Source organism: Penaeus monodon, chromosome 18, assembly GCF_015228065.2.
Source record: "Penaeus monodon isolate SGIC_2016 chromosome 18, NSTDA_Pmon_1, whole genome shotgun sequence".
NCBI classification, from domain to species: domain Eukaryota; kingdom Metazoa; phylum Arthropoda; class Malacostraca; order Decapoda; family Penaeidae; genus Penaeus; species Penaeus monodon.
The window spans coordinates 25,753,948-25,776,447 of record NC_051403.1 but is presented as its reverse complement, the minus strand read 5'-3'; the positions used below and the strand labels follow the sequence as shown (position 1 = coordinate 25,776,447).

Below are 22,500 nucleotides of genomic sequence, written 5' to 3'. Positions count from 1 at the left end.
CTCCCCCCCCCCTCCCTCCCATTCCCTCCCTCCCCCCCTCCCTCCCTCCAAGCTCCCCCCCTTTCCCCTCTCCCCCACCCCTCGTGCACGTGCTCACACACACTCCAACATCTCAATTGTAAACGAATTGCCAATCAGTTGATAGCTGCTCGTGGGTCCTTAGATATCTTCATTGTGGTGTGTGTGCGTGCGAGAATTGAGTGAGTATTTTGCGTGACTCTGTATCGTGTTCACATTTCGCTGTGTGTGTGTGTGTGTGTGTGTGTGTGTGTGTGTGTGTGTTGTTGTGGTGGTGTGTGTTTGTTGGGGTGAAAAAAGTAAAAATGTATTTTAAAAATGTATATTTTTTATGTATTTTTTGGGGTTTATGTGTTTTTTTTTACTTATTTATTTGTTCTTTTTTTTAAATTTAAATAATTTTTAATTTTAAATTTTTCGCTCTCGCGCTAAATAACCCCCAAACCCTTTCACGCCCGTTTTCCTCTTTTTCTTTGCGGGTTTGGGTGGGGAAACGGAGTGTTCGTGGGCGCCGCAGAACGGTAACCGATCCCGCCCACGCGTTCGTCCTGGTCATGTTTATTGATCATGGTTACGATATCGTTATGTTGGTATCTGCATCGACATTGATGGGCGTGGATGTTCGTTAGTGTGTGTGTGTGTGACTGATGTTTGGTGGAGAAGGAGGAGGTGGGGGAATGTGGAGGAGAGGGCGATGTTTGGTAGAGGTGGAGAACGTGGATAAATGTGGATGAATGTGGAGGAGAGGGGGATGTTTGGTGGAGGTGGAGAACGTGAATAAATGTGGAGAGGAAGATGTTTGGTGGAGGTGGAGGAGGTGGTGAACGTGGATAAATGTGGAGAAATTTGTGGGGGGGGTTGATTTTTTTGGGGGAAATTTTTGAGTGGGTGGAGGAAAAACGGAGGTGGGAGATGGGGAGGCTTTGGAGGGTGATTTTCTTTTAAAGGGTTAAATGAACCTTCAATGTTTTGCATGTCCCCTTTTTAACTGAAATTTTCATATCAACTTTTTTTTTTTCCCTTTTCCCTGTTCCGTGTCATTACCCCACCGGGGTCGGTTTTTTGTTTTGTTATTTGTATATTATCTTTTATTTGCTTTTATTTTTCTTATGCTTTTGGAGGTCTGAATGACGTAATTTCGAATGACGCAATTTCCTCTCCTGATTAAAGGGGAGATTCATTTTGGGCCCTAAAGGGAGGTTGGGGAAACGGGGAAATTTAAATGAGAATTCTTTCTCTATCTTTCTTTTTCGTCTTTTTCTATTTTCCTCTCCTCTTTTTTGCTTTTTAAAATTTTCTTTCTTTTTTTTTTTTTTCTCCTTCACTTGCTCTTTTCTTTTCTTTTCTTTTTTTTCTCTTCTCTTCTGATCTCTTCTCTTCTTTTCCCTTTTTCTCTTCTTTTCTCTTCTCCCCTCTCTAAATTTCTCTATCTACCCCCCTCACCTCCCCCTCCAACTTTAGAGTATCCCCCTCCCCCCTTTTCCCCCCCTGATCGCTGCCCTCTCGTGGGCGTCGCGGTTTCCCTTCCGATCTCCCCCGGGGTTTCCCGGGTTTGGGGGGGGGGGGCTGTGTAAACTTTTTGAAGCTTATCTCTGATTTGCTTTTAGTTTTTTTTTCTTCTTCTTCTTCTTCTTCTTCTTCTTCTTATTATTATTATTATTATTATTATTATTTTTATTATTCCCCCATTCTCTTTGTCTTTTTTCGATCTTCTTGTTCTGGTTTTCTTCACCTTATTTTTCTCCTCCTCCTACTCCTTCTTTTTCTTTCTTTTTTTCTTCGTCTTTCTTCTTCATCTTTCTTTTCTTATTTTACCTTTTATTCCTGTTGGTCATTTTCTATGCTTCTTTTTTTTTTCTTTTTTCATATCATTATTTCTCTTCGTCGTTTTTCTTTATCTTTATCCCTCTCTTTTACTCTCTCCGTCTTCCCCGCTTCCCTTTCCCCCTTACTCCCCCCCCTTACCCCCCCCCCCCCACCCCCCCCCCCTTACTCTCCCCCTCCCCCTCCCCCTTACTCTCCCCCTCCCCCTTACTCTCCCCCTCCCCCCGCCCTAACGTCCTCCCACCCTCAACGGAAGACAGACGAGAGTAAATAACGAAAGAAAGAAAAGAGAAGGGCAGAAAAAACAAGAGAAAAGAGAGGAGAGAGAGAGAGGAGAGAGAGAGAAAAGAGAGAGATAGAGAGAGAAGGGTAAAAGAGGGTAGAGAGAATAGAGAGAGATGAGGAGATAAAGAGATAGAGAAGGGTAGAGAGAGATAGAGAAATAGAGAGAGATGAAAAGATAGAAGAGAAAAAAGAGAAAAGAGAGAGTGAGAGAGAGAGAGATAAAATAGATAGAGAAGAGAAGATAGATAGAGAGAGAGAAGATAGAGAGATAAAATAGAGAATAGAAGAGAGAAAAGGGTAGAAATAGATAGAGAGATTTTGTAGAGAGATAGATAGAGAGATAGATAAGAGATAGAAGATAAGAGATAGAAGATAAAGGATAGAGATAAAAGAGAGAGAGGAGAAGAAAGGAGGGAGAGAGAAGAGAGAAAGAGGGAAGGAAAAGGAGAGAGAAAGAGAGAGAGAGAGAGAAAGAAAGAAAGAAAAAAAGAGAAAGAGAGAGACAGCCAACGACATAATGGAAATTTCAAATCGACTGCGAATGACTTTTTTCATCTTCTGCTTCTTCTCTCTTGCACTGGTTTTAATTGCATTTTTTGTTGTTTTTTTTTTTTTTTTAGTTTTTTTTTTTTTTCTTCTTTTTTCCTCCGCATTAAACATCCGGTTTCGAAAGACAGCTCGTGAGACGTGATTGTCCGGTTTGCTCGTCAAAGGGATAAGTGGAGGGGGAGGGGAGGGGAGGGGGGGGGAGGGGAGGGAGAAGGGAGGGGAGGGGGGAAGGGAGGAAGAGAGGAGGGGAGGGGAGGGGAGAGGAGGGTGAGGAAGAGAGGAGGGGAGGGAGGAAGAGAGGAGGGGAGGGGAGGAAGAGAGGAGGGAGGGGCGGAGAGTGAAATGAGAGAGAGAGAGGGAGGGGAGAGGGGGAAGGTGAGGTGGGAGTAAAGGAGGGAAGGGGTATTAAGAGAAGAGAAGGAGGAAAAAAGAATGACTTGGAGAGGGAGGGAGGGAAACGGGCAAGGGAGAGGGACCGAGAGAAGGAGATGGGAGGGGAGGGAGAGACAGGGATGGAGGGAAGCAGAGGGGCAGGAAGGGAAGGGGAGGAGGGAGAGAGGGAGAGGGAGAAGGCAGGAATGGGAATGGGAGAAGAAAGAAGACAGTGACAGAGGAAAGTCTAAAAAACCGAGCCGGAGACAAAGCTAGAGACAGATCGACAGAAACAGACAGAGAGAACCGAGAGACGGCGAGGCAGGAGGCGTCGTGGAGATCGCACCCAAGGCGTCCCTCTTTCAGCCGCCGGCGATTTCTTATGGAGGCGAATTAACCCCCATAAGGGCGACGATGACGTAATAATGTGCAACCCTGACACCTCCTTAGGCCTAGCGAGGGAGGAGGAAGGTGCCAGCTAACCCTTTCCCTCCCTTCCTCTCCCTCTTTCCTATCTTCTCCCTCTCCTTCTCCATCCTCTCCCTTCCCTTCTCCTTGCCCCCTCCTCCTCCTCCTCCCCATCCCTTTCCCCTACCTCCTTCCCCCCTCCCCCCTCCTCCCTCCTTCCCCCCTCCCCTCCCCCTTCCTCCTTCCCCCCTCCCCCTCCCCCCTCCCCCTTAATTCGGGCTCCTCGAATGGTCTTTTAGGATAGTGTCTGTGATTTTTTTTTTTTTTTTCCGTGATGATGATGGGCAGTTGTGTCATGATGGCTGTTCCTGGTTCGTGTGTGGTTTTTATTTCGTTAGTTATATTTTTTGTTCATTTTATAACGCTTTAAAATGGAAGATTATTCGGGCATTCTGGGTATAATACTTGGATTTTATTTGTTTGTGTTTGAGAGCGGGAGGGAGGGAGACAGACAGACAGACAGACAGACAGACAGACAGACAGACAGACAGACAGACAGACAGACAGACAGACAGACAGACAGACAGACAGACAGACAGACAGACAGACAGACAGACACAGACAGACAGACAGACAGACAGACAGACAGACAGACACAGGCAGACAGACAAACACAAACAGACAGACAAGAGCAAAAGCTAAAGAAAAACGCGCGAAAAATTAGGGGGAGTAAACCACGGTGCCCGGCGGACGAAGAGGCTGCGTCATCGGCAAGGTCGAGGCGGCGGCAGCGGTGGTGGTGGCCGTATTGGCGGTGGTGGCGGGACTGTGGTGGCGGTATTGGCGGTGGTGGCGGTGGCGGTATTGGCGGCGGTGGCGGAGGCGTAGATGGCGGCGGTGACGGGGCGACGGCGGAATCTCGGATCGCAGCGCCGGCCGATGCGTTTTCTCGAGGGCAAGTCCGGGCAAGCTGGCGAGCTGGTTTTGCTTCTGTCATGATACTCTTGCGAGGAAGGAGGAGGAGGAGAGAGAGGGGGGGTGAGGGAAGGAGAGTGAAACGAAGGGAAGGGAAGAGAGTGCATAGAAAAAGTAAAAAGTAATCCCCGACATGGTATGAAAACCATAAAGAACAACATTACAGACCCTTATATATATATATATATATATATATATATATATATATATATATATATATATATATATATATATATATATATATATATATTTATTAAATTTTTATTATTATTATTATTTCTAATTCATAAAAAATTACCTCGCCTTATCATCCAATATGCCATCTTTCGTTAATGAAGTATATCAATCGTTAATGAAGTATATCAAACGCTGTACAGTGTCTACTCTCCTTCCCTATTGCGTTAGTTCACAATCAAGGCTCGGGGTCTTTTCCGAATGAATAGTGTAGAATGGATAGTATACGCATTAATGCATGGCCGTAAGTGTGCGTAAGAGTGAGGCAGACAGAAGGAGAAAGAAGGGAGCGTAAGAGTGAGAGTGAGAGTGAGTGAGTGAGTGAGTGAGTGAGTGAGTGAGTGAGTGAGTGAGTGAGTGAGTGAGAGTGAGTGAGTGAGTGAGTAGTGAGTGAGTGAGTGAGTGAGTGAGTGAGTGAGTGGAGTGAGTGAGTGAGTGAGTGAGTGAGTGAGTGAGTGAGTGAGTGAGTGAGTGAGAGAGGTGAGTGGTGAGTGGTGGGGGTGGGGGTGGGGAGTGGTGGTGGGGTGGTGGTGAGTGGTGGGGTGGGGGTGGTGGTGGGAGTGGTGGTGGGGGTTTGGTGGTGGTGGTGGTGGGTGTGGGTGGTGGTGGTGAGTGGGGGAAAAGAAGAGGAGAGGGGAAAAGAGAGAGAGAGGAGAGAGGGGGGGGGGGGGGGGGGTTTAAAGAAAGGGAATGAAAGAAAAAAAAGGGGCAGCACGGGCCCCCTTTTTCCCCCCCCCTTTTGGGGGAGGAGGACCCCGGGGGAGCGGATCCCACTTGACCCCTCCTTTTGGCTTTGAAGTGGCGATGGCAAAATCCCCTCTCTTTTCTCTCTCTCCCCCTCCCCTCTCTCTCTTTTGGGGGTCTCTTTTTCTCCCTTTCTCCCCCTCTCTCCTCCCCTTCTCTCTCTCTTTTCTCTCCCCTCTCTCTTCCTCCCCCTTTTCTTTTCTCTCTCTCTCTCCCCTTCTCCTTCTCCTTCTTCTCCTTCTCCTTCTCCTTCTCCTTCTCCTTCCCTTGTCCCTTTTTTTTTTGTTGATTTTGAGGTTCGGGTCCCCGTGATTTTTAAACTCCCTGAGGGGCACTGTCCCCTCCTATCCTGTTTTTTTTCTCCTCCTCATTCCATTACTCGTTCCTTCCTTTTTATTCTCTCTCTTTCTCTTTTGCTTTTCTCTCTCTCTCTCTCTCCTCCCTCCCCTCTCTCTCTCTATCTCTTTTCCCCTCTCTCTCCCCTCTCCACCCTTCCTCTCTCTCCCCTCTCTCTCCCTCCCCCCCTCCCTCCCTCCCCCCCTCCCCCCCTCCCTCTCTCTCTCTCTCCTCTCTCTCTCTCTCTCACTCTCTCTCTCCCCCTTCTCCCCCGGGCCCTCTCTTCCCCTCCCCCTTCTCCCCCTCTCCCTCTCTCCTCTCTCTCTCCTTCTCTCTCTCTCCTCACATCTTACGTTTTGTCCCTTTTTTCTTCTCTCTCTCCGAATTGCTTAAATTTGTTTTTTTTTTCTCTCTCTCTTTCTCTTTCTCTCTATTTCTCTCTCTCCCCTCTCCTCTCTCCTCTCTCCTCCCCCCCCCCCCTCTCTCTCTCCTCTCTTCCCCTCTCCTCTTTTCCTCATCTCTCTCCCCTTCCTTCTCTCTATTTTCTCTATCTCCCCTTTTTTCTCTTCTCTCTATTTCTCTCTCTCTCTTTTTCTCTCTCTCTCTTTTCTCTCCCCTCTTTTTCCCTCCCCCTCTCTATTTCTCTCCCCTCTCTATTTCCTCTCTCTCTCAATTTCTCTCTTTTCCCCTTCTTCTCCCCTCTTCCCCTCCTCTCTCTCCCTCTCTCTCCTCTCTCTCCCCCCCCCCCCCCCCCCCTTCCCTTTCTCTCCTCCTCTCTCTCCCCCCCTCCTCCCTCCCTCCCCCCCCTATCTCTCTCCCCCCTCCCTCCCTCCCCCCCTCTCTCCCTCCCCCTCTCCCTCCCCTTTTCCCCTCCCTCCCCCCTCTCCCTCTCTCGTCCTCCAGATATATTTACGCTGATCTTGAGCGTCTGAAAGGGAAACCCAATTACACGGGTCTTTCGCCCGTTTTTAAATTTCATTTAAATATGGTTTTTTGTTTACTATATTGTTTTAAACGGAGGGTTTAAGGAAAGGGGAGGGGGAAAAGAGGGAGAGGAGGGCTGAGGGGGAAAGAAGAATTTTGAGGATAAGGGAGGGGGAGGGGGAAGGGAGGGAAAAGGGAAAAGGGGGGGAACGAGGGGGGAAGGGGGGTAGAAAAGGGGAATGGAGGAAGAGAGGAGGAGGGAAAAGGAAAGGGGGGGGGGGGGGGTGAGGGGGAAGAGAGGGGGAGAAAAGAGAGAGAGAAAAGGGGGGGGGAAAAAAAAAAAGAGGGAAAAGGAAAAGAGGGGGGGAGGGAGCCGGGGGGGGAGAGAGGGGAGAGGGGGAGGGAGAGAAAAGGGGAGAGAGAGAGAAAAGGGGAGAGAGAAAAAAAGAGATAAGAAAAAGGGAGAGAGAGAGAGAGGTTAAAAAGAAGAAAAATTTGGCCCCAAAAAATTTCCCTTTTTCCCAAAAAAAAAAAAATTTTGGGGAAAAAAAGGGTGACCCAGGGGGTGGGGGGGGGAGGGGGGGGGGGGGGGGGGGGGGGGGGGGGGGGGGGGGGGGTTTGGGGGGGGGGGGGGGGGGGGGGGGGGGGGGGGGGGGGGGGGGGGGGGGGGGGGGGGGGGGGCAGCCGGAAAACCCCAACCCTGGACCCTAAGGAAAAAACCTGGCCGCCCCCTGAACGTCAAGGGGGTTCAGGGGAAATAGGGGAACAAGGGGGGATGGAAATAAAAAAGAATTTGTGAAAAAAAAAAAAAGTGTAAGCCCCTGCATTTGTGCATTTTTTATTTGGTTTTTTTTGGGCGTCGTATGAAATATTAAAATTTTCAGAATGTTTGGTTTGGTGTGTGTGTTTTGTGGGTGTTGTGTGTGTTTGTGTGTGTGTGTGTGTTTTGTGTGTGTTTTTGTGTGTGGTGTGTGTGGTGGTTTTGTGGTGTGGTGGGAAGTAATTTGTAATATGCTTGTGTGTATGGGAAGTTTGTAATATATATATATATATATTAAAAATATATATATATATATATATATAAAATATTATTTTAAAAATATAATTTATATATTATAAATATAAAAGTATATGTAATTAAAATGTATGCTATATGTGGATATATGCTTGTGTATATGTAAATTTTATTTTGCTTTTTTATGTATTTAATGCTCAGTTTTCTTTTTTACTTGTTTGTAGGTTTTATGTATTATAAAAGCACATCCCTAAAAACCGAGTCGCAAGTACCCCAATTAAAAGGGGGTTCCTGGGTCGCCCCCCTCGCCCCCTGCCCCCCGCCCCCCTTTTTTTCCCTCAAGCCCTTGCCCTACCCCCTTTTTTGGTTTTTAAAGTTTGGCAGGGTAACTCTTCCGGGTTTTTTTTTGGGCCCCTTTTGGTATTGTTTCTTTTCTTTTTTTTTTTTTTTTTTTCTTTTTTTTTTTTTTTTCTTTTTTTTTTTTCTTTTTTTTTTCCCTTTTTTTTTTTTATTTTGGGTTTTTGGGGGTTGGGTTTTCCCTTTTTGGGGGGTTTTCGGGGGGGGGGGGGTTGGGTTTTGGCCCGTTGGGGGGGGGGGGGTTTCCGGGGGGGGATTTTCGGCTGTTGCGGGGGGGTTTTTTGGGGGGGCTGGGGTTAAATTTCCCGGGGGGGAAAACCCCCCTTTTCCCTCCCTTTTTTTGGGTTTTTTTTTTTTTATTTTTTTTTTTTCCCCTTTTATTTTTAAACCTTCCCCCTTTTTTCCTTTTCCCCTTTAACTCCGGTACTTTTCCCCCTCCCGATCCCCCCTTTTCCCCGGTCCGTCCGGGGGTTTTTTTCCCTTTTTCCCCCCAAAAAAATAAAAAAACTTCACAAAATTTTTTTCCCCCCCCAAAAAAAATTAAGAAAAAAAAGAAAAAAAAATAAAAAATTTTTTTTTTTTTTTTTCCCCCCCTTTTTCCTTTTTTGGTTTTTTGGTTTTTTTTTTCCCCCCTATCTTAAAAAAGAAAATGTTTTTGGAAAAAAAAGCCAAAAAAAAAAAGAAGAAACCGAAAAAAAGGAGGAAAAAAAAGAAAAGAAAAAAAAGGAAAAAAAAAGAAAAAAAAAGGAAAAAAGAAGAAAAAGGGGGGAAAAAAGAGGAGAAAAGAGGAGAAAAAAGAGGAAAAAGAAAAGGGGAAAGAGGGGAAAAAAAAGGAAAAAAAGGAAAAAGAAGGAAAAAAAGAGGAAAGAAGGGGGAGGAAAAAAGAGAAAAGGAGAGAAGAGGGGAAAAGAAGAGAAGATGAAAGAGAGAGAAAGGAAGGCCAAAAGGTGCTTTGGCCTCCCTCCCCCGGCGGCCCTCCGGGCGGGCCGTCAAAAAAAAACGCAGCTTCGTGGAGGCCCCCTTTTTTTCTCTTCTCCCTTTCCTTTTGGGGAAAAAATAAAAATTCCCCCAACCCCAAAAAACCAAAAACCCAAAAAAACACGGAAGGCCCCGGGGGCCCCCCAACCGAGATTTTTTAAAACCCCCCCCCCTCTTTTTTTTTCTTTTTTTTTTTTTTTTTTTTTTTTTTTTTTTTTTTTTTTTTTTTTTTTTTTTTTTTTTTTTTTTTTTTTTCCCCTTCTTTTTTTTTTTTTTTTTTTTTCTTTTCTTTTCTTTTTTTTTTTTTTTTTTTTTTTTTTTCTTCTTTTTTTTCTTTTTTTTTTTTTTTTTTTTTTTTTTTTTTTTTCCCTCTTTTTTTTTTTTTTTTCCTTTTTTTCTTCTTTTTTTCGTTTTTCCTTCCCCCCCCGTTCCCCCTTTTTTTCCTTCCATTCTTCCCCCCTTTTTCCCCTTCTCTTTCCCCTTTTCGTTTCTCCCTCTTTCTCTCCCCCGCTCTTTCCTTCCCCCCTTCCCTTTTGTCCCCCCCCTCTTTTTCCCCCTCCTCTCTCCTTTCCCCGTTTTTACTCCCCTTTTTTTTCCCCCCCCTTCCCTCTTTTTCTTTCTCTTTTTCTCTCCTCTCTCCCCCCTTTTTCCTTTGGTCCCTCTCCTCCTCTTTCTCTTCCCCCTTTCCCCCCCCCTCTCCCATTTTTCTCCTTCTCCTCCTCTCATCCCTTCCCCTCTCCCTCCAATTTTCCTCTCCCCCTTTTCCTTTCTCCTCCCCCCCTTTTCCTTTTCCCCTCTCTTGCAACCCCGTCTTCCCCCCTTTTTCCCCTTTTCCCCCTCCCCTTTTTCCCCCCGTTTTCCCCCCTTTTTCCCCCTCCCTCCCTTTTCCTCTCTTCTTTTCCTTTTTTCCCCCCTCTCTTTTTTCTCCTCCTCTCCCTCCTCCCCCTCACCCTCCTTTTCTCCTTCCTCCTCCTCTCCCCCCACCCCTCTCCCCTCCCCTATGTTCTCCTCTCTTTTCCCCCTTTTTCTCCCCCTCCCCCCCCATTTCTCTCTGTCCGTCTCCCTTTTCCCCCTCTCCTCCTCCACCTCTCCCCTCTCTTTTTTCTTTTTCCCCTTTCTCCTCCCTCTCTTCTCTCTTTTTTCCCCCCCCTCCTTTTCTTTTCCTCTCTCCCCGGTTTTTATCCTCCTTTCCATCCCTTCCCCCTCTCCCCTCCCCCCCTCCCCCCCGTCCCCTCCTTCCCCCCCTTCCCCCTTTTCCTCCCTTTTCTCCCCTTTCCCCTCCCCCCTCTCTTTCTCTCTCTCTTCCCCCTTTCCCCTCTCTCTCCCCCTTTTCTCCCCCCCCCCTTTCCCCCTCTCTCCCTTCCCCCCTCTCCTCCTCCCCCCTTCTCCCCCTCTCTCTCTCCTTCTTTTTTTCCCCCTTTCCTCCCCTCCTTTTTCCCCTTTTTTCCTCTCTCCTTTTCTCTCTTTTCCCCCCTTTTCTCTCCTTTCTTTTCCCCCCTCCCCCCTCTTTTCCCCTTCTCCCCTCTCCCCCTCTCCCCCCTCTCCCCCTCTCTCTTTTTTCCTCCTACCCTTCCCCTCTCTTTTTCCTCCCTCTCTTTCCTCTTTTCCCTTCCTTTTTTTTCTCCTCCCCTCCCCTCTCCTCCTTTTCTTTTCTCCCCCCTCTCTGTTCTCCTCCTCCTTAAACTCTCTTTCTCTCTCCCCCTCCCCCCTTTTCCTCTTTTCCTCTCCCCTTTCTCAAATTTTCTCCTCTCCTCCCCTCCCCCTTCCTCCTCTCCCGTCTTCCCCCCTCCCCCATCTCTCGTTTTTCCCTCCCCCCAAAAAAAAATCTCTCCCCTCTCCCTCTCTCCCCCTCTCTCCCCCCCTCCCCTCCTTTCTCTTTCCCCCTTTTCTCTCATCCTCTCCTTTTCCCTCTCCCCCTCTCCTCCCTCTTCCCCCCCCTTCCCCCCTGGGGCCCTGTCCCTGTCCCCCCTGTCCCTGTCCCTGGCCCCCCTTTCCCTCCTCCCCTCCCTTTTCCCCCCCCCTCCCCTTTTCCCTTTCCCCCCCCCTCCCTTCGTCTCCCCTTTTCTCTCTCTCTTTTCCCCCTCGGGCTTCTCTCCTCTCTCTTCCCCCTTTTCCATTTTCCTCTCCCCCCTCCCTCTCCCCTCCTTCCCCCTCTCCCTCCTCTCCCTACCCCTCCCTCCTTCTCCTTTTCTCAACTCCTCTTCTCTCTCTCTCTCTTTTGGGGATGGGAAAAAAAAAGAAGGGAGAGAGGTTTGAAGGGGGGGGGGGGGGAAGAGAGAGCACGAAAAGGCGGCGAAGAAAGGACGAAAAAAAAAAATCGGAGAGAGAGAGAGGAGAGAGAAGAGGGGGAGAGGAAAAGGGGGAAGGGAGAAAAGAGAAAAGGAGGGGAGGGGAAAAGGGGGAGAGAGGAGAGGAAAGAAGGAAAGAAATTTTTAAAAAAAAAATTCCCGGGGGAAGAGAAAAAAGGAAAAAAAGGACAAGCGTAAGATGTGTGAGAAGATAACGAAGCACAAAAAAAATAAAAGCGAAAAGGGGGGGAAGACAAGAAGGGGAAAAGGGAAAGGGTCAAGACAAAAACCCCAAAGGAAAAAAGGGGCCCCCCCCCCCCCCCCCCCCCCATTCCCCCCCCCCGTTCCCCTCCCCCGCTGACCCCGCTGATTTCCCCCTGGGGCCCCCCGCCACGCCCCCGGGGCCCGCCACGCCCCCTGCGGCGCTGCTCTTTTTGCGGGTGCGGGCGGTTTGGGGTGGGGGTGGAGTGGAGGTGGGGGGTTTGGGGGTTTTGGGGGGGGTGGGGGTTTGGGGGGGAATTTGGGGGTTGGGGTTTGGAGGTGGGGCCCGGGGGGGGGTTTTTTAAAAAGGGTGGTTTGGGGGAGGGTTGGAGGGGGGTTTTAAAAGGGGGAAAGGGGTTTGGGGGCGGGTTTGGGGGGTTGGGGTACGGGATGGGTTTTGGGGGGGGGGGTTGGGGTTGGGTGGGGGGGGGGGGGTTTGAAAAAGGAAATGGTTTTTTTTGGGTTCGGGGGTGGGTTGGGAAAGGGGGGGTTTGGGGGGGGGGGGGTTCGGGGGTGGGGGAGAGGGGAGGGAAACATAGTCATTAAGGTGAGCCGGGTGGGGAAGATGGGAGGGAGAGAGGGGTAAGGAAAGGGGAGAATGGAAGAAGGGAGATAAGGATGGAGGGAAGGCAGGGAAGAGAAGGAGATGGGAGGAAAGAAGAAGGGGGAAGGGAGGAAGGGGGGGGAAAGGGGAGTTGGGGGGGAGCATGGAAGGGGAGGAAAGGGGGAACGTGAGATGGATGCTGGGAGGTCTGTTTGGTTGGGAAATTTGGGGGTTTTTGGGCCGGGTGGGCGCGATGACCCCCACAAGATACCCTTCTGGGTGTGATATCTTGTACTTTTGTTTATTTGTTTGTGTTATTACTTTTTGTCTATTGTCTTACATCCCACACTTCTACGTTAGCTTCTTCATTTTCTCCATCTTTTTTCTTTTTTTTTTTTCCTTTTTTTTTTTTTTTTTTTTTTTTTCTTCTTCCCTTTTTTTTTTCTTCTTCTTCTTTATTTTCTTCTTCTTCCCCTTTTTCCCTTTTTCCCCCCTTTTTTCTTTTTTCTTCTTCTTCTTCTTTTCTTCTTCTGTTTTTCTTCTTCTTCCTCTTTTCTTTTTTCTTCTTCTATGTCTTTTGGGAAAATAAATTGGGCCCGGAACCAGATTTTTCGGTTTTTTTTTTATGTATTCAATTTTTTTTTCGAGGGATTTTTTAGAATGAAATCAACCCCCGGGGGGCCCCTGAAATATGACGGGCTGGATCCGTAGAGTTAGCGTGTTACTCTCACCCCGTAATGACGCCAGTTTGGGCACTTGCCCACTGTTGATTGTTATTTACTTTGTTAAATTATACTGTTTTACGAATAGATTAATGATGAATATGTGATACTGAGCACTTGGAAAAGATTTGTTAATTATCTCGTCTTATAGATAAAGTGATATTAGTGGCATTGTCGTGCTGAAGTAGCGGTTTGTTCAAGCTATTGTTCGTTACATCAGGGGCTTTGACATACATCATATAAGCAGAACAAAATGCCGTTGCTTATCATAGAAATGTTCTGTCAACATATATAACTGTCCGTCGAAAACCCGGACATCTTTTGTTGTTTTTGTTGCGTCTACGTCACCATCGGCAGCAACAACAAAACCAAATAAACAAAGACATTAGCATCTCCGTGAACTCCTTGGCAATATATATATATATATATATATATATATATATATATATATATATATATATATATATATATTCTTACCCATAATTCGCACAGTTTCAACACTTTATATTATGATTCGCACAGTTTTAGTCCTCTCCTATCACAATTCGCACAGTCTCCATCCTCTTCATCACAATTCACACAAAATCCATCGTCTTCAGTCGAATTCGCACAGTCCCAGTTTTTATTTGTATTTCGCAATCGTAATCAACTTTCTAAAAGGCGTAGTCTTTATCCTCTTCATCAAATTTGCAGTCTATCCTCTACACTACAATTTGCACCCTCTCTATTCTCTCTGCTTCTATTCGCACAGTTTATCCTGTACGCCACAATTCGCACAATCCCTAGTAAACCATCTGCCTCGTTTTGGGTTTCGAATCGGCTTCGGGTTAGTCCGCTAGTCCCGAGGATTCATGTCAATGTGGTCTTTTCTTTATTCACTTTCTTTATTCCCTTTCTTTGTTCCCCTTCGTGTGCTTGTCCAAATGTTTGAGTTGACTTGAACGCAGCGGGACATGGAAATTTGGGTAGGCCTATTCAGGTGTTTTTGTGCGGCCGGGCTGCTGGTTCTTTCATTTTTGTGAGTGTGGTTTGGGTCGGTAGGGGGGGGGAGAAGGAGGGGAGATTTTCTTTCCTCTGTCTCTTTTATTTACTTTTTTCTTTTATTTATTTGGTTTACGGGGGGAAAGGGGGAGATTTTCTTTCATTCCTGTCTCTCCCTTTGTAATCTTTCTTATTTTTTCTCTTTTTTATTTCCTTACACTTGCTTTATTATTTTTTATTGGTGGTATTATTCTCTTCTGACTCATTTTTCTGTTTTTTTTTCGTCTCTTCCTCCTTTTTTTCGTTTTCACTTTTCCTTCTTCGAATCAGAGGTTTTTACAAATGCCAATGAGACGTAGCATGGGGATTGACTTTTCAAATGGATAAATAAGAATAATGATATTAACAACGTCAGGAACAGCAACATGAGCATCAGCAGTAATAACAACACCAAAAATTATAATATTTAACAACAAAAATAACAAAAAACTACTAATATTAAACAATAATAGTAACACCAACAACAATAATGACCATATCAGACAACAACAATAATTTTAGTTCTATATGACCTTGATATCTAGCATCATGTGTTGTAACTATTAACCACTAACAACAACACTAATAACATTAAACAACAACAACAATGATGAAATTACGCTCGTATCCCGGAAGTATCTGTTGGCTGCCGGATGCACGACGATTAGGATCTTTTGTATTACGGGTTAAATGCTTCCGTTCCGCTGTTATTGTTTACCGATGCTACTTATCTCGTCCTCTTCATCCTCTTCGTCCTCTTTCCTCTTAATCCTCTCTCTCTTCTCCATTTCTCTCGTATCCTTCTCGTCCTTTTTTTTCCATTCTCTCTCTCTCTCTCTCTCTCTCTCTCTCTCTCTCTCTCTCTCTCTCTCTCTCTCTCTCTCTCTCTCTCTCTCTCTCTATATATATATATATATATATATATATATATATATATATATATATATATATCTTTCTCTTTCTTTCATTTGCTCCCACCCTCCCTCCCTCCCTCCCTTCCTTCCTCCTCCTCTCCCTCCCTCCTTCTCTCCTCTCTCTCTCCCTCTCCCTGTCCCTGTCCCTGTCCCTGTCCCTGTCCCTGTCCCTGTCCCTGTCCCTCTCCCTCTCCCTCCCTCCCTCCCTCCCTCCCTCCCTTCCTTCCTTCTCCTCTCCCTCCCTCCCTCCCTCCCTCCCTCCCTCCCTTCTCTCTCCTCTCCCTCCCTCCCTCCCTCCCACCCTCCCTCCCTCCCTCCCTCCCTCCCTCCCTCCCTCCCTCTCATTCCTCCCCCCCTCTCTAACTTCATTGTTACCAGTATACCTAATTCGCCGCAATTCCCCCCCGCCCTCGCAGTTGCTCCTCAACACCGAGAGTGTGCTAACCTGGAGAACGTGTATTTCTTGCAAAGGGGAATAATATTGCAAATATTCAACGTTGGGAAATGTGATCGAAAGTGACTGATAAATACGAGGATAGAGAAGAGACTGGTAAATTAGAGAAGAAATAACTGGATATTTGGAAGCGTTTAATTGAAGAAAAAAGAGACGGGCGTGTAAACTGGAGACAAGAAAAGTGATAAATTGGAGACAGAAGAGACTGTTAAACTGAAGGCATAGAAGAACTTGGAATTTAGACAAACAAAAACTAATAAATTGAATACAAAAGAAAACTGGTAAACTGGAGATAAGGGGAGTAAAAACTAATGAAGTGAGGAGAAAGAGGACATCGAACAGGCTCTTAACCGCCATCCAAAACATTTGCTTCCAAAAACAACGCGAGAGAATACACACCCACACGCACGCACACACACGCGCACACGCACACGCAAACGCACACGCACACGCGCGCACACACACACACACACACACACACACACACACACACACACACACACTCACACTCACACTCACACTCACACTCACACTCACACACGCACACAAAAAAAACGAATGAATTAGAAACACAATGAGACCAGGTTCCTTGGCGATGCAGAGCGCGTCTCAAGCCCCGATACCCCGATACATAGTATAATGAAGCAACCGAATAGAAGCGGGTAAAGCGGCGGTGTTGCCCGCTCTCTGAAGCACCTCCCCCTCCCCCTCCCCCCCTCCCCCCTACTTCTACACCCTCCCACTCCCAAAGACACCCCTACTCCCTTAAAGTACTCCTCCCCACCCCTTCCCTTCCCTTCCTTTCCCTGCTCTATGAAGTACATACCCCTCCTTTACTCTCCAGAGTAACCCCCCGTTCTACCTCACGCCTTTCCCCACACCCCTCCCTTACTTTCTGAATTAAATCCCCCTTCTCCTCCCCCCCCTCCCCCCTCCCTGGCGACATTGCAAGACGGCGAGGCTGTTCCGGCGCGCACCAGTTCCCTCGACCTTGCAACGCATAACGCGGCTTCTAACTCCTAGCCTTCAGTGCGCGAGGTGAGGGCGGGCGGGCGCGATGGTAGCTCCTGGTCTCGGCCCTTCGGCGTCCCTCAGGAAACAGCGCTGTATAGGAAGGCGCATGTGGGAGGCGCAGTTGTGGGCGGTGACGGAGCAGGAGCTAGATAATTGTGATTCGCTCGTGTTTGTCAACTTGTGGCGTGAGTTTTGTTTTTCTTGAATTTCTCTAATGAATCCTTTTTTTTAAGTCTCTGGACTCTCGTGTCTCCGTTTTCGCCATGATAATGTACTCGATTTTTTTTTTCTTTTCCTTTTTTCGCTTCGTGTGACTGTGTTTATAGATATCGCTTTTCTTTCCTTTCTTTCTTCCTCTCCTTCTTTGCCTCATCCTTCCTTTCTTACGTTGCCTCCTCTTTCCTCTCCCTTGCTTCCTCCTCCCTCTCCTTCTTTACCTTCTCCTTCCTCTCGTTCTGTGCCTCCTTCATCCCCAACCACCTACCTCTATGCGCCAGGCCAAGGAAGGGGAGTGGGGAGGGGGGGTGGAGCGGATGAATGGGGGGAGTGAAGAGGTCACCATTCATCACCTCCCGTTACCTCCCCCTCCTTATCTCCCTATCGCCGACCCCCCTCCCCCTTATCACCGGTATCTCCTTGCCTTCCTCTTTCTCCTTGCTTTGTTTCTTCCTGCGTTCGCTGGCTCTCTTGTCCACCTCTCGCTGCGGCAGGTAAGGGGGACCTGGGGAGAAACACCGATGGGGCAGCGGGATTTTTATCTTATTCTTTTGCTTTTTTCGAGTTCACTCACATATTCTTCCTCTGTCTGTAATTTTGTCTCTGTCTCTCCCTGTTTGTGTCTCTCGCTCTCTCCCTCCCTTCCATCCCCATCTCTTGTCCCCATCTCCATCTCCCTTCCTCCCTCCCTCCCTTACTTTCCGTTCCTCTCCTCCCTTCGCCTCTTTCCCTTCCCTTTCCCTCCCTCTCCCTCCCCTCTTTCCTCCCCCTCTCCCTCTCCTTCTCCCTCCCCTCTTTCCTCCCCCTCTCCCTCTCCTTCTCCCTCTCCCTCTCCCTCCCCCTCTCCCTCTCTTCCTGTCCCACATCTTTCTAACACTCGACTTATCAAAAATCCTCCATTCCGGCGCCCGGTTATCCACACGTTATTAAGAATCCTGCTCATAAAGCCCGGAGTCTTACCAATACCAATAGGATTCTCCACCTACAAGGTAAATGGGCTTCTACAGACACACTTAACATTATGCGTTTTTGTTGTCATTGTTGTTGTTGATTATCCTTCTAGTCTACTTTGTTTGTTTTTACATTTTTGTTTGTTTTTGTGTTTCTGAAAAAGTGATATTGTGGGTTTTGCTTGTTTGCTGCTGTCTTTTTATGTTGCTGAAGAGAAATAAAATTGATAGCGTTCTTTATGCGTAATCCCGGTTACTATAACTACAGATATTGCCTCATTGGTGTTCTTTTTTTTGTTTTGTTATTGTTTCCCTCTGTTTATTTATTTATTTATTTAATGTTCCTTTACCCATGTGTGATATCTGTTTATTCGTTTTTTTTTGGGGGGGGGGGGGATGTAATGAGGTTCGGTCCTCAGCCACTTGTCAGCTTTGCCTTCACGAAAAGAGAGACGAAGGCGAAGAAAACGATAAAAAGGCGAGGAGAAGAAGAAGGAGAATCAGGACGGACGGCCGGACGACCCAACGGCTGGTGACGATTTTTATGTGTGGCGGACGAGGTGACAAGAGGGGTCGGGACACTGTGGTCGTCGCACCCCGCGGAGAAGGGGGTGGTGGGGGAGGGGGAAGGAGAGGGGGTGGAGGATGGGAGGGGGTGGAGGGGAGAGGAGGATAGGAGGGGGTAAAAGAAGGGGGAGAGTGCGAAGGGTGGAAGAAAGAGGGAAGGGGAAGGGGGTGAAGGAAGTGGGAGGGAGGGAGAGGGGAGAGGTAAGAGAAGGGAGGGATGGAAGGGAAGGGGTGAAGGGGGAGAAGGGTGGGAGGAGGGTGGGAATAGGCGGAGGGAGGGTGGTGGGAAGGAGGGAGGTAAGAGAAGGGAGAAGGAAGTGAAGGTGAGTGAGAGGGGGGAGGGGGGAAGGGGAAGGGGGCTGGTTGGTGGGGAAGAGTGAGTGAAGCGTTGGGTAAAGTGGTGGGGGGGGGCGGCGAAGCATGTGAACAGATGGAGGGAAAGAAAAGGGAAAGAGAGGAGTACAAGGAAGGACGGAAGGGAGATAGGGATGGAGGGAGGGAGGAGGGAAGGAAGAAGGGAGGCAGGAAGGATGGGAGAGGGGAAGAGGAGAAAGGAAAAGAAAGTAAAAATGGCAGGGGTAAAAAGTCTCCCGAATAAATTAGGATTTTTTTGAAGGATAAGAAAATGGATAAATAAATAAAGAGTAGGAAAGGTCATAGAATTCGAGAGCAGAAATGAAAAAAAAGGAGATAGAAGAAAAAGAATAAAAAGAGAAGGAAGAAGAAAAAGGAAAAAAATCGAAGTGGCATAAGAAAAGTTAATATGACTTAGCAGGAGAAATATAGGATTTAGAATCAGAGAGAGAGAGAGAAAAAAAAAGCCTAGAATTAAGAAAAAAGAACAAAATCACCAGAAATTTGTTTAAAAAAATGAAAGAAGAAACAGTTTGAGAAGAAAGGAAAGGTCGCCTATTAAACCATTTTAGCGAATTACTCTAATAAAAAAGTGGATTGCATAGAGGAATTAGATGGTAAGGTCAGTGGAGTCCAGACATTGCTCAAGGTCAGAGAGGGCCGCATAACAGCAGCAGAAGGTCAGTGCAGAGAGTCCTTGTCTTCAGGAGCCGAGACGCACCGTCGATGGGTCCTGCAGGAGGGGGTTGGGAGCTAGGGGGGGATAGCGTAAGACGAGAGCTGTTGTTGTTGTTGTTGTTGTGTGTGTGTGTGTGTGTGTGTGTGTGTGTGTGTGTGTGTGTGTGTGTGTGTGTGTGTGTGTGTGTGTGTGTGTGTGTGTGTGTGTGTGTGTGTGTGTGTGTGTGTGTGTGTGTGTGTACGTACGTAGCTATGTGTTTATGTACAGCTGTGTATATTGACAAATCTGAATTTATTTCCCTCCCACTACTACCAGGGAGCGCGTGGGTACAGGTGTGAATATAGATCAACTTTTCTGCATGATATGTGCATTACTCGTTTCATCTACCGTGAAATTATTTACCAGAATTCTCAGCATCATTCCACCCCGCAACCTCCATCTCTAACAGCATGATCGTATTCTGAAATCACTCTTTTCAAAAGTTGTTTCACGTTCGTTTCAGAATGTCATTGACCACCATTTCAACATTTCTTTCACGTTCAATAAAAAAAAAATCTTTCACCACCAAAATTTCATTTCTTTCACCACCTTCGTTTCAACATTTCTTTCACCAACAAAATTTCATTCTGACGCCGAATTAGTTTTTAAAAATCCCCTTCTTTCACAATCAAATATTTTATACTCATTTTTTTTCTCGGCACTGTTACGTATCCCATTTCTTTTTATAAAGTGTTTTTTATCTCTAACTTTTTTTTGTCTTTTTCCTTTCCAGAGCTCGAGGCGTTAGAAGCATGCAAGTGGCTTCGCGCCGCGGGATTCCCTCAGTATGCGCAGATGTACGAGGGTGAGTACACGTGCTTCTGTGTCAGGGTGTGTTAAGAGTGATATTGTTATTATTATCATTATCATATTTTTGTGGGATGGGTGTTTTTTTCCCTATTTTTTTAGACTATTGGAATTGTGAATTTGGTGTTATGAATTAAATTTATGCATATATATTGGAAGGTGCTAAATGATAGGCACTGCTTGCTGAATGCTTAAAAAGTGTTTGTATGTATAAGCATACACGCGAGTGACATAACAACATTCCCCCTGGGCGATTCCCATTCCAGAGTTGCAATTCCCGCTGGACTTGGTGTGCGTGGAGCGGGACCACACCTTCCTGGACGGCGATTCCCTGCAGGCGCTCTTCAGGAGGCTACGGGCGCTCAACCGGTGCGCCAAGATACGACTCGACTCGGCCAGGAAGAACAAGGTGAGTGGGGCAGGAGGAGGAGGATGGGGAGGAGGAGGAGGAGGATGGGGGAGGAGGAGGAGGAGGATGGGGAGGGAGGGAGGGAGGGAGGGATGGGGAAAGGGACAGGAGGGAGGGAGTGGTGGGGAGGAGGGGAGGTGGGGATGGGAAAAGGGACGGGAGGGAGGGACTGGTTGGGAAGGTGGGGATAGGGGGGAGGGAGGAGGGAGGGAGTGAGAGATGGTGAAGAGTGAATGGGGAAAGGTAGAGGAGGAGGGACGATGGGGAAAGCAGAGGGATGAAATTAGCGAAGAAGGGGAATAGGAGGAAGATGAGAAATATGAGAGAGAGAGGAAGAGGTCATGGGGAGGGGAGAAGATGAGAGAGGAGGGGAGACGGGAGAAAGAGAGGATTGGGAGATGAAATGGGAGAAGAGAAGGAATGGAAGAGGAAAAGATGAAGGGTAGAAATAGGAGAAGAGGAGGAGAAGAAGAAAGAGAGATGGGGAATGGGAAGAAGATAACGAGAAGAGGAAAAGGGTGAAAGAGAAAGAGAAACAGGAGAGGGGAATATGAAGAAGGAGAAGGAGAAACAGGAGAGGGGAATATGAAGAAGGAGAAGGAGAAACAGGAGAGGGGAGGACGAAGGAGGAGGAGGAGGCAGACACGAATAAGATCAGAAAAGCGGAGACGAGAGAACGTCGCGGAGGCTGGAGAGACAGAGAGATAGCCGGGTGTCGGGGGGAGAGGAGAGGGGGGGGGGCAAAGGGGGGAGAGGATATGCGTCCTACTATTTAGTCACGTAACCAAGATAAAAAGGGGTGACAGCATCTTCGTTTATTATTTATTATTATTATTATTATTATCATCATCATCATCATCATCATCATCATCATCATCATCATCATCATCATCATCATCATCATCATCATCATCATCATCATCATCATCATCATCATCATCATCATCATCATTATTATCATGATGATGATGATGATCATTATTATTGTTGTTATTTTTGTTATAATTATTATTTTTATAATCATTATTATTATTTTTATTATTATTATTATATATATGATATATAATGTATATTGTATATATATATATATATATATATATATATATATATATGTATATATATATATACATATATATATTATTGTTTACATTATTGCATATATGTTGTCTCTTTTTAAATATGCATACATTTTTTTATCCCATATTTCCTGTTATGTGCTAATAGTGACCTAATATTTATTTTCTTCTGCAATACACACGCTAATTATGTTCTATCATATATTCTCCTTCATGCCATTAATCTCCTAATAAGACTTGCTCTCTCTCTTTCTTTCTTTTAATATTCATCTAATGGTTTCCTTATAAGACTCTTGCTCTTTCTCTCTCTCTCTCTCTTTCTATCCTTAAAATAACCTTCTACTAAGACTCTCCCTCTCCCTGTCTTTCAGGCGGAAGAATCAGACGACGAGGAGCAGGAGTGCGCTCTGTCCGGCAACTGGAAATTTCAGCGCCACTCCCGCCGTTGGTCGCGCGTCGTGCATGACCGATCCCCGAGCGCCGGTGAGTACGCATGCGCGGCCGGGTGTTTACTTGCGCAGGTGCATGGGGTGGGGGTGGGTGTGGGTATGGGTATGGGGGTGGGTAGGGGTGGGTAGGGGTGGGTGGGGGTGGGTAGGCGTGGGTGGGGGTGGGGGTAGGTGGGTGTAGAAGGGGGGTGGCTGTGAATGTACGGAGTTGCATGCTTGCTATTGTGTTGTATGTGCCTGTTATTGAAAGTCGTGTTTCTGATGGAACGACACACTTGGGTATACAGATGCGTGCTCTTGTATAAATACGTATGTACACATATACAAGCATTCTCTCTCTCTCTCTCTCTCTCTCTCTCTCTCTCTCTCTCTCTCTCTCTCTCTCTCTCTCTCTCTCTCTCTCTCTCTCTCGCTCTCTCTCTCCGCACACACATAAGTACAGAGAGAGATAGAAAGAAAAATAAAATGAAAGAAAATTAAAGAATCAGAAACAGAAAAAAATAAAAAGAAAGAGAAAGAGAGAAAGAAGGAAAGAAAGAAGAGACAAAATGTTGACTCAGAATCCAGCTCAGAGACCGAAGTCGTGACATTTCTGAGAAAGATTTTTTTTCTTTTTCTTTTTAATTTCTTCTCGAGTCGCGCTGTTTGCGTTTGCTCGCGTTCTTCGGAAGAGAAAGTTATTCGTGGAAAAAAAATATATAATATATTCACGAGATGG

General features: G+C 46.7%; 1 protein-coding gene across 3 annotated transcripts in view; it reads left to right on the top strand.

The window, feature by feature from the left end:
- Positions 1-22,500, top strand: part of LOC119584352 (rho GTPase-activating protein 7-like) — a 79,141-nt gene that overhangs the window by 36,925 nt on the left and 19,716 nt on the right. For 2 of the 3 annotated variants that reach the window (XM_037932917.1, XM_037932916.1), the window contains exons 1-4: positions 16,265-16,421; positions 19,775-19,846; positions 20,115-20,257; positions 21,705-21,816. In XM_037932917.1, the coding sequence (XP_037788845.1) occupies positions 16,280-16,421; positions 19,775-19,846; positions 20,115-20,257; positions 21,705-21,816 (469 nt within the window). In that variant the 5' untranslated portion in view covers positions 16,265-16,279. Of the gene's footprint in view, positions 1-16,264; positions 16,422-19,774; positions 19,847-20,114; positions 20,258-21,704; positions 21,817-22,500 lie in introns of those variants that run through there. The other variant, XM_037932918.1, reaches the window with a different exon arrangement.